Source organism: Cibotium barometz, chromosome 18 (genome assembly GCF_041138505.1).
Source record: "Cibotium barometz isolate CiBa-2024 chromosome 18, ASM4113850v1, whole genome shotgun sequence".
Lineage (NCBI taxonomy): Eukaryota > Viridiplantae > Streptophyta > Polypodiopsida > Cyatheales > Cibotiaceae > Cibotium > Cibotium barometz.
Genome location: NC_141063.1, coordinates 37,858,072 through 37,869,194, shown reverse-complemented (window position 1 = coordinate 37,869,194; position 11,123 = coordinate 37,858,072). Strand labels below are relative to the sequence as shown.

The following is an 11,123-nucleotide window of genomic DNA, read 5'->3' as shown; positions in this document are numbered from 1 at the left end:
CTTTCATCGGATATATGGTTTAAGAGATACGAGCCTCCAAAAATAATGATGTTTTTTAGAGTTTTTATTTTTTTTTATTTTTTTTACCGCGTGAAACTAGTTTTTCATGCCATGAACCGAACTTTACGTAAAAAATTAAATTTTATTTTATTTATTTATTTTATTTTATTTTTTATCACGTGAACTAGTGTTTCACGTCGTGAACCGGACTTCACGTGAATTAAATTTTATTTTATTTTTTTACCGCATGAACTAGTGTTTCATGCCGTAAACCGAACTTCACGTGAAAATTAAATATCAATTTTTTTAATTTATTTTTTACCGCGTGAACTAGTGTTTCACGCTGTGAACCGGACTTCACGTGAAAATTAAATTTTGATTATTTTTTATTTTTTATTTTTTATTTTTCTGCGTAAATTACCATTTCATCCCGTGAAACGGTTTTCATGCCGTAAATCCGACTTCACATGAAAATTAAATTTCGATTTTTTTTAAAAAATCTAGTGAAATACGAATTTTCTTTTTTGAGAGGAATATTTTTTGAATTTAAAATGAAAGGAATATGGACATTTTCCCAAAAAGGATAAGTGGAATCAAAAAGTCAACCTTTTAATGACACCCCTTACGTCCTTCATAAATGATCCCCAAAATAGACAAATTGATAACTCATGAGCATCTTCTCATTGAATATTCATTGGTCTTAATGAGTTGTGTAAAAAAATGATTAAAGATTAACCTAAGATCTTTTCACTAATCTTTCCTTCTTTTACACTAATTAAAGACTCTAATTAACTACTAATCTCTCATTAATTCACACAATTGAGCACGTCAATAGATAGAGTAAAGAAAAACTAATCTTTGTGCATCAACAATTGTGTAAATTAATCTAAAACAAGAGATTAATTAGAGTCTTAATTATGATCTCCTCTTTTAAGGTAAAATTAAGTAAAGAGAATCAAATTTTTTTAATTGATAAAAAATTTGATGTGATCAAGTGTTTTGATGCATCTAGATGCTCTCAAAACACTCAAAAATCCCAATTTCGACTACTCATATGATCCATTTTTGTTGGGTTTTATGCTGTGTATGCACCCAGAGGAGTGCTAGTGATCATCAGTAGATTACTGGGCACTTTTTACTTCAATTAGTGGAGGTTTTTTCCCCCAGTTTAGCTCAGTTTCACTTATATGCAGTTTATAAGTGTTTTGGTCCACCCGACACATTTATGACCGGACATGTGAACACTTATCTTTAGGGTCACTATCATGTGGCTATTGTACTTCACTTTTTCAATCAAGCATACTGAAGTCGTGTTCTCTATGTGTGTTGGTTTCCACGCCTGTTTGTACCTTCTGTAAACCCTAACCCTACCACCCATTCCCTTCATTTGGTATCAGAGCATTGAAGCTCTGCCTTGCACTGCCCGTACAGCAGCTTCAGAACCTGCCGCCCGTACTTCTGAGCGCCGTACACCTGTGCGCTTGCTGCCTGTACACCCAATCTGCGCCGCCTGCATACCCAGTCTGCGCCGCCTGCATCGCCTTCAGCTACACCTGTGCGCCTGCTGCCCGTACACCCAGTCTGCGCCGCCTACATCGCCTTCAGTTATTGTACCTGCCTGTACAGTCAAGCGCCGCCTTCAGGTACTGTGCAACGCGTGGCCTTGCTTCCGTACCTGGCGACTGTACAAACCTGCGCAGGCTGCATACTTGCTTCTGTACCTGACGTGTACCTGCTCGCCCAACACAGTACTGTACCTGCTCGTACAGTAAGCGCTACCTGCACAGTACTTCCACATCATCAGTCCTGTGAAGTACAGTCAACTGTACTTACACTTTGGTGATCTGTACCTGCAGAAATACCACAAGCTACACAGTCATTCAGTGGTAAGCATTAAAATTCAGTTTTTGGGCATTTTTATTTTCTCTGTGAAAAATATACAGGCACAACTGGCAGATTTTCTAGCAAAGAACTATACAGGTTTTTTGCACAGTTTGGGTGCAGCAAATTTGGGAATTTTTGGGGCATTTTGGCATTGTGTACACCATTTGCTGCTCTACTCAGTCATTGGTGCATTGAGCTGCACATTCAGAGGATTGAGAGTGCAGGCATATTTGGGTGAACTGTATTCAGTGGAGTACAGTTATTATCAGGGTTTCTGCTATTGGGTTTTTTAGTAAACAGGTACAACATTGTGCGTAAAGCATAATGGCAAATCAACAGCAAAGTGATGTATTCACATATTTGTCTAAGGAAGACAAATTGGATGGCACGAACTACTCCTTGTGGAGTTTTATGCTGAAAAATGTGCTTGTGGCAAAAGGTCTTTGGGATTTTGTTAGTGGTGATGAACCACGTCCAAGTCCATTGGCTCCAGAGACTCCTCCCCAAGGGGGTGCTCGTGGACGAGGACAACAGGTACAGGCTCCAGGACAGCCATTGCCTGTTCAAAGAACAAATGCTCAAAAGACATGGGATGCCAGGGATGCACAAGCTTTGTCACTCATTGCATTGTCAGTACAGAGGTCCATTATACCTCATATTCGTTCAGCTGGTTCTTCACAGAATGCATGGGTGACTTTGGAGCAGATGTATGCTACTCGTAATGAGGCTAGGATCTCATTTTTGAAAAGAGAGCTGGAAAATCAGAAAATGAATGAAGGAGATGATATGTCTAGCCACTTAAACAAGCTGCAGGATTTGAGAGAACAACTCATCAATGTGGATGAGATTATTCCTGAGACACAGCTTGTGTCCACCATCTTGCACTCTTTGCCAAGATCTTACTTGGCTTTTCATACCTCTTTGAACCTCAGCATGAGGAATGCTGTTGAACCCCTCAAGTATCACGAACTTGTTGCTCTCTTACTACAAGAGGAGCAAATGAGGAAGAATATGAATATGAACACCAATGCTGAACAAGCATTTATTACAGGTCAAAAGGGGAAAGGAAAATCTCAGTCAAAGAGTGCAAATCAAAATTCAAGTGATGGTGGTTCTTCACAGGATACCAAGAAAAGTGATGGACAGCCCAAGAAGAAGGGCAAATGTCATTACTGTAAGAAGCCAGGTCACTACATCACAGAATGTAGGAAGAGGATTGCCAAAGAGAAGGCAAAGGAAGCTGGGATGTCTGTTAATGATGCTTCTAAAGCTCCTCCAGAGACTGCTTCTTTTGTTGAGGACAGGGATTACTGTTTTTATACATGCAGCTATGATGCCTCTTGGTCTTCACAGGCACTCAGTTTGACAGAGCATGCATGTACTTGGTATTTTGATAGTGGTGCCTCAAAGCATATCACATCTCGCAGGGATTTGTTTAGTCATGTTGGCCCTGCCCCTGTTGGCAAAACTGTTCAGTGTGCCAACAATGCTTCATATCCAGTTCGGGGCATTGGGGAGATTCAGCTCACAGCCATTGATGGCTCCATTCTCCGCCTTACAGATGCCTTATATGTACCAGGGATAAAGAAGAATTTGTTGTCCATTTCTTCTTTAGCACATTGTGGAATGCAAGTCCACTTTGATGATGATAAATGCATGGTCAGAGACAAAGCTAATGCCTTGACCTTGATGCTTACTGGTACATTATGTCATGGACTTTATCAGTTGGATGCATTTCAGCCAGTGGATCAGTCTGCTTATCATGCATTCACTCTTACTCCAAGTATGGTTGATGCGGAGTTATGGCATGCTCGCATGGGGCATGTAAATTTTGGTAGTCTTATGCTTATGCAGCGACATAACATGTTTACAGATCTACCTCTCATGGAGAAGCCTCCAGATCACATTTGTGAAGGATGTATTTTGGGAAAAATGCACAGGTTTTCATTCCCACGTGATCAGGCTCTAAGAGCAACTGCAAAGTTGCAACTTATACACAGTGATCTTTGTGGTCCCATGCAGACGAAGTCATTAGGTGGTTGCTTTTATTTTGCAACATTTATTGATGACTTCTCTCGTATATGCTGGGTCTATCCTTTGACACAGAAATCACAGGTATATGATGCATTTTTGGCCTTTGTAGCACTTGCTGAGACAGAGTCAGGATGCAAGGTGAAGACTCTCCGTTCTGACCGAGGGGGGGAATATATGTCACATATGCTGAATTCCTTTCTTGGGAGTAGAGGTATAAAACATCAGTATACTACTCCTTACACTCCACAGCAGAATGGGGTTGCAGAAAGGAAGAAACGGTCACTCATGGAGATGGCCAGATGTATGCTAAAGGCAAAAAGGCTACCACATATCTTTTGGGTGGAAGCAGTAATGTGTGCTTGTCATATTTTAAATCGATGTCCCACAAAGGCATTGGTTTCTATTACTCCTTTTGAGGCTTGGCATGGCCGCAAGCCTTCTGAATCGCATTTTCATATCTTTGGGTGTCTTGCATATGCACACATACCCAAAGAGTTGAGGAGGAAGCTGGATGATAAAGCCACAAAGTGCATTTTTGTTGGGTATAGCCGTGAGAGCAAGGGCTACAGGTTATATGACCCACTATCCAGGAAGATATTCACTAGTCGGGATGTGATTTTTGATGAAAAATCAGAAATATCCATGGCTGGTTATGAGGCAAATCAGGCTGAAAATGATGTGTTTGAAGGTCTACTACCCATGGAGTTTCATTCCACAGTTGGTGATCCAACTCATGAGGGTACAGGACAGCCAGCAAATGATGTAGGTGGTGCAGAAATTCAGCAGCCAAATGAGCCAGAAGCTGAACCAAATATGGGGCAGCAGGCACCACATGTCAGACATATACCTAGATGGTATTTGAGGACATTACAGGACAACCATTTAGAGGGTCCTCTTGCTGGTCGTACTCGTAGGGAAACAAGGACCAATGAGCATGCACACATCATGGATTTGAATCTGGTTATGGCAGCCAGTTTACAGGATGATGATGAGCCTGATTCATTTGTGGATGCACGAGATAATGCGCATTGGAACAAAGCCATGCAGGATGAGCTTGATTCTATTAAAAAGAATCAAACATGGGATTTGGTTGATCTGCCCAAAGGCAAGAAAGCAATTGGTACTAAATGGGTCTATAAGTTGAAAAGACATGCAGATGGATCCATTGACAGGTACAAAGCCCATCTAGTTGCAAAGGGCTATGCACAGAAGAAGGGCATTGATTATGAGACATTTGCTCCTACATCCCGTATGTCGACACTTAGGTGTGTCATTGCATTGGCTGCACATCATGGTTGGGTTGTTCACCAGTTGGACATAAAGACTGCATTTCTACATGGGGACCTCGAGGAGGAAGTTTATGTATTTCAGCCCATGGGATTTACAGAACATGGTCATGAGGGGAAAGTTTGCAGGCTGAAAAAGGCCTTGTATGGTTTGAAACAAGCTCCACGAGCTTGGTATGCAAAAATAGATGCTTTTCTACTCACTCAGGGATTTGTGAACAGTCCATCAGAGGCCACTCTGTATGTAAAGAAAGAAGAGACAGATCTGCTGGTCATCAGTCTTTATGTGGATGATCTCTTGCTCATGGGATCAAATGATGACAAAATTGCAGCTTTTAAGGAGATACTGCAACAGACATTTGACATGTCTAACTTGGGCCTTGTACATTACTATTTGGGCATACAGTTTGTGCAGGATAACAGAGGCATTGGGTTGTTGCAATCACGTTATGTTGCTAAACTTCTGGAGAAGTTTAAATTTCAGGATTGCAAGCCTATTAGTACTCCAATGGAGCCTGGGATGAAACTGTCACTACAAGATGACAGTGTTTCCTTTGATGCCACTACATATGCTCAGGCTGTTGGGTGCCTCATTTACTTGTGTAATACAAGGCCAGATATTCAGTATGTAGTCTCTCAGTTGAGCAGATTCATGCACAGCCCACGATTGTCACATTGGCAAGCTGTGAAGCATGTATTCCATTATTTGCAGGGTACCTTGTCTCTTGGATTGCTTTATCCTGAGGGGGGTGACATGCAGTTACACGCTTACAGTGATTCAGATTGGGCTGGTGATTTTGATACCAGACATTCCACTAGTGGAAATTGTTTCTTTCTTGGCTCTTCATGCATTTCTTGGCTAAGCAAGAAACAGACCACAATGGCCACTTCGTCTTGTGAGGCAGAGTACAGAGCAGCCTACACTACTACTGTTGAGTGTGTTTGGCTGCGTCGTCTCATGACTGATATGGATATTTCAGTGGAGGAGCCTACACCTATCTATACTGATAGTCAGAGTGCCATTGCTGTGGCCAGGAATCCTGTGTTTCATGCTCGCACGAAACACATTGAGATTCACTATCATTTTGTTCGTGAGAGACTCCAAGCAGGAGATATCAGTCTGATCTACTGTCCTACAGATCAGAATGTGGCAGACATCTTCACCAAGGCATTACCACGTCTGAAATTTGAAGCATTTCGCAATGCTTTGAATTTGTTTCCTTTTGGTGGATGATGTACAATGATCACATATCACTCCAGGGGGGTTTGTTGGGTTTTATGCTGTGTATGCACCCAAAGGAGTGCTAGTGATCATCAGTAGATTACTGGGATACTTTTTACTTCAGTTAGTGGAGGTTTTTCCCCCAGTTTAGCTCAATTTCACTTATATGCAGTTTATAAGTGTTTTGGTCCACCCGGCACATTTATGGCCGGACATGTGAACACTTATCTTTAGGGTCACTATCATGTGACTATTGTACTTCACTTTTTCAATCAAGCATACTGAAGTCGTGTTCTCTATGTGTATTGGTTTCCACGCCTGTTTGTACCTTCTGTAAACCCTAACCCTACCACCCATTCCCTGCAATTTTAACACATTTTCTAATTTTTTGGTCTCTCGAACAAGATTAATCACCCTTAAAAATCAATCCATTAAGAGAAATTAATCAAATTCAAAGATTTTTTGATAGTTTTAAGAATGTTTTTGAAAGATTAAGCTACTCCTAATGCTTGTTAACACTTTAATCCAAATAATTTCAACAGAAAACACACAATTAAACTCAAATTAATGATCTTAGATCTATGCTTAAACTAAAGAGAGCTAACATTCATTAAGAATTGCATTCTCTTACATTGTTTGATGCAATGGATACAAATTAAGCTTAATACAAACTATGTGCAAGTCCTAAGAACATGAAAAATCACAAAAACAACAATAAAAATACAAATTATTCTAAAAATTAAGCAAAAAGCATTCTTTTCAAAAACAAAAAAAAAGAGCTATTCTACACCTAATCTCACACAAATCACCATCAAATCCACATCTTTTTCATGGAAAACCACTAATCAAGATAATGGACAATGAGTTATGCGTAGATTAGAGACAAAACGATAGAAAAAGCCAAGGGATAACTCTCCGGCAGCAGCAGTGACGCCAAAAATGTAATGGCTCACCCTAACCCTCCTTGAAACACATCCAAAAAGAGATTACCTAGTGAACCACAACTGTCGTGAGGATCTTTCCAATGGCCGAGCTCGTAACCCTTGAGGTCTCCAAGCTCTACAACTCTTTGAGAAGCAATTCTACCACGTTTCCCGCAAGCGTTGTCACACCGCCGCGTTGCACTACGGGTCCTCGTCCCTCCTCTCACCTCACTTCACTCACACACACTCACTAGCATGCATTAGGGAGAGAGATTAACAAGAGGATTAGCAAGAGTAAGACTCAATTGCACAATGGGAGAGTATGTTATATTATGAAAAACACGACTTCCATCGTTTGTATGCGTATTCAGCCTATTCAACTTGGTGTATTTCTCCTCTGTTAGTGGGTGTGACACATCTTCTATGTTGCACAAAGGTACTTCACTGTTTATCTCCATAGAGCTCCACCACCATGGATCTACCTGGCTTTTCTCAACAATTCCACATTATTCCAGTTGCCAGCTGCTGCTGTATGTTTGACAGGACTACATATACCACCACATGGGACAAATCCAACTCCAACACATGCTCCGCCGCTTGTTTTCTATGCTCTATGTCATTATGAAGTCTACAAGCACCAAGAAAAGCCATCCAAATAACTACGTTAGGTTGAAATGGCATCTTAGTGATATAAGATTCTGCTTCATGGAGCATGCCCACCCGTCCATGTAGGTCAATCACACACATGTAATGCTCCAAGGTTGGGGTAAGTCCATATTCTTTACTCATACAATCAAAACACTTCATGCCTTCACCAACCAAAGCTGCATGGCTGCAAGCAGACAGAATGCTAACAAAGGTTATCTCATCAGGCTTTACTTCATCCTCTCTCATTTGTTGGAAGAGATGGATAACTTGTTCACCTAGACCATGCTGGGAATAAGCTGCAATTAATGAGCTCCATAGAATCAGACTCCGATCAGGAATCATATCAAACACAAATTTTGAATCTTCTAGAGTCCCACATTTATTATACATATTGACCAATGCAATTCCAATATCGACATCAAAGTCGACCACATTATCAATAATATAGGCATGCATGACCTGTCCCAGCTCTAGGGCTGCAAACTTGCCACATACATCAAGGATGCTGATGAAGCTTACCTTGTCGGGCTTTCCCCCTCCTTGGAGCATTCGTTCAAATAATTGGAAAGCTTGTTTGCCTTGCCCATGTTCAGTGTATGCAGAAAGTATTGAAGTCCACGGCACCACATCTCGTTGGCACATCCCCGCAAATAGCAATGATGCGTCCTCCAGACATCCACACTTATTGTACATATTTATAAGGGCATTACCCAATGCAGTATCGGACTCCATTTCATTCTCTAAAAGGAAGGCATGGATCAACCTACCCTCCTCTATAGCAATAGCACTTGCACAGGCATCGAGGACGTTGAGATAGGTAATCGTGTTTGGCTTCAACCCATCCTCTTGCACTTTTCCAAAATGCTGAAGAGCATCCTTTCCACAACCATGTTGAGCACACACTTGAATCATTGCAGTCCATGAAATGATGTTTCTCTTGGTCATTTTAGCCATAGCAGCTATAAAACGCATTTTTTTTATATATTGGACGCGACAGGACGTTTTTTATAATAAAAAACGTCCAACTGATTTAAAAAAAATTCAAATTTTTTTCATAAAAAAACGTAAACAAATGTTTTTTATAATAAAAAACGTTTTTTAAAAATAAAAAACGTTTATTATTTAAAAAAACGCGAGTTTTTTATCATTAATAAAAAACTTGCTGAATGTTTTTTTTTCTAATACATACATTAATAAAAACCTTTTTTAATGCTTTTCATGTATGTATGCATATTAACACCTATATGTATATGTACATATATGAGTATATACAAGTGTATATATATATATATATATATATATATATAACCTTTTTTGATGTTTTTCATGTATGTATGCATGTTAACACCTATGTCTATATGTACATATATTTGTATATGCACATGTGTATATATACATGTGTGTGTACATATATGTATGTACACACACACGTGCACATATATATATATATATATATATATATATATATATATGTATGTATGTATGTATGTATGTGTATATATATATATATGTGTGTGTGTGTGTGTATGTATGTATGTATGTACATACATTTTATATATATATATATATATATATATATACTTTTTTTATTATTTAAAAAAATGGCGTTTTTTATTTTGGCTTGATAAAAACGACATATTATACACGTATTATACTTTGCCGTATTATACGTCCGGTCCCGTACCTGGCTGCTATGATTTTAGCAAACACGGTCTTTGCATCCTCAACGCTACCACACTTGCCATACATGTTGATAAGGGCAGTTGCCACAACTACATCTGCCTCAAATCCTCTATCAATTATATGGCCATGTATTATCTTACTGATCGTATGTTTTGACAAGCTTGCACAAACCTCCAGAATCTCAACAAACACAATCTTGTCCAGCTTTATGCCCACTTGGTGCATGTTTTGAAACAATAGAAGCGCTTCTTCAAAAAGATCATGTCTTGCATATGCTGTGATCATCGATGTCCATGAGATTATGTTTGGCGAAACCAGATTATCAAACATGATCCTTGCATCCTCAACACTTCCACACTTGCCATACATATCAACAAGGGATGTCCCCATAACAACATCCAATTCAATTCCAATCTCAACCAAGTAAGCATGAGTCATCTTCCCCTCTCTCAAGTTAAGGGAGCCATTACATCCTTTAAGAATACTAAGAAAGCTTATCTTGTCCGCCTGCACACCATCTTCTTGTAGTTTTTGAAGATGGTGAAATGCCTCTGACATGTCCTTGTTGTGCATAAGCCGCAATCGTGGAGTTCCAAGAGACAACATTTCGGATGGCCATCACCTCAAGCATCCCTTGAGCATCACTTAAGCTTCCACATTTACTACACATACTGATGATGCAATTTCCAACAACAAGCTCAGAGTCGAGGCCTTCTTCAACAACACGGCCATGGAAACACATGCAATCTGCGAGAGCAGAAGCTGAATGCAGTGCGTTGAGGACAGTGATGGCAGTGATTCTGTTGGGCTTGACACCAGCTTGGCACATATCTCGAAGGAGGAAGAGCACTCCATTGTCATAGTTATGCTGATCATCTGCTACCATGACTGCGGTCCATGATACAACATCATGGGTAGGCATTGTGCTGAGCATGTGATGGGCATCTCGTACAGTGCCACATTTGCCGTACACGTTGATGAGAGAGTTCCGGACAACAAGTTCTGAATCAAAACCCATGTCAACAATGTAGGCATGTATGAATTTTCCCATGGAGAGGTCTGATGTGTTGGCACATACCTTGAGAAGGCTGACACATGTGAACTTGTCTGGCTCAACACCAGCTTTACCCATTTGCCAAAAGCTTCGAAGAGCCTCCCTGCTGCGCCCAGCTTTGGCATGAGCAGCAATGACCCTACCCCAGAAAACTAAGTTTCCTGAAGGCATAGCTCGAGGACTAATGGGCCACAAACAGAGAATGCCCACAATTTGAAAACAACCCCTCTACACCTAAATACACTTCAAATTAGTGACTTATGTCACACACACTTACCCACTAAATACACTTAAAATTAGTGACTTATTTACCAAAAGTGGCTCAGCTCATCACACGACCTACCCTAACCAAGAGGTCATGGGTTTGGGCCCTGGCACAGTAGGGTTGT

At 40.2% G+C, this 11,123-nt stretch overlaps 2 protein-coding genes across 2 annotated transcripts; both read right to left on the bottom strand.

Moving 5' to 3' along the window:
• Positions 1 to 1,383: 1,383 nt before the first annotated feature.
• LOC147629284 (pentatricopeptide repeat-containing protein At2g33680-like) lies at positions 1,384 to 8,951 on the bottom strand. Its single transcript, XM_086812882.1, has 4 exons — positions 8,141 to 8,951; positions 1,834 to 1,850; positions 1,676 to 1,732; positions 1,384 to 1,590 (listed from the first exon to the last, which is right to left on the bottom strand). Exons 1-4 carry the CDS (start codon positions 8,949 to 8,951, stop codon positions 1,384 to 1,386), a joined length of 1,092 nt encoding a protein of 363 aa, XP_086669008.1.
• Positions 8,952 to 10,164: 1,213 nt separating this feature from the next.
• LOC147629283 (pentatricopeptide repeat-containing protein At4g18520, chloroplastic-like) lies at positions 10,165 to 10,905 on the bottom strand. Its single transcript, XM_086812881.1, has one exon. It carries the CDS (start codon positions 10,903 to 10,905, stop codon positions 10,165 to 10,167), a length of 741 nt encoding a protein of 246 aa, XP_086669007.1.
• Positions 10,906 to 11,123: the final 218 nt, after the last annotated feature.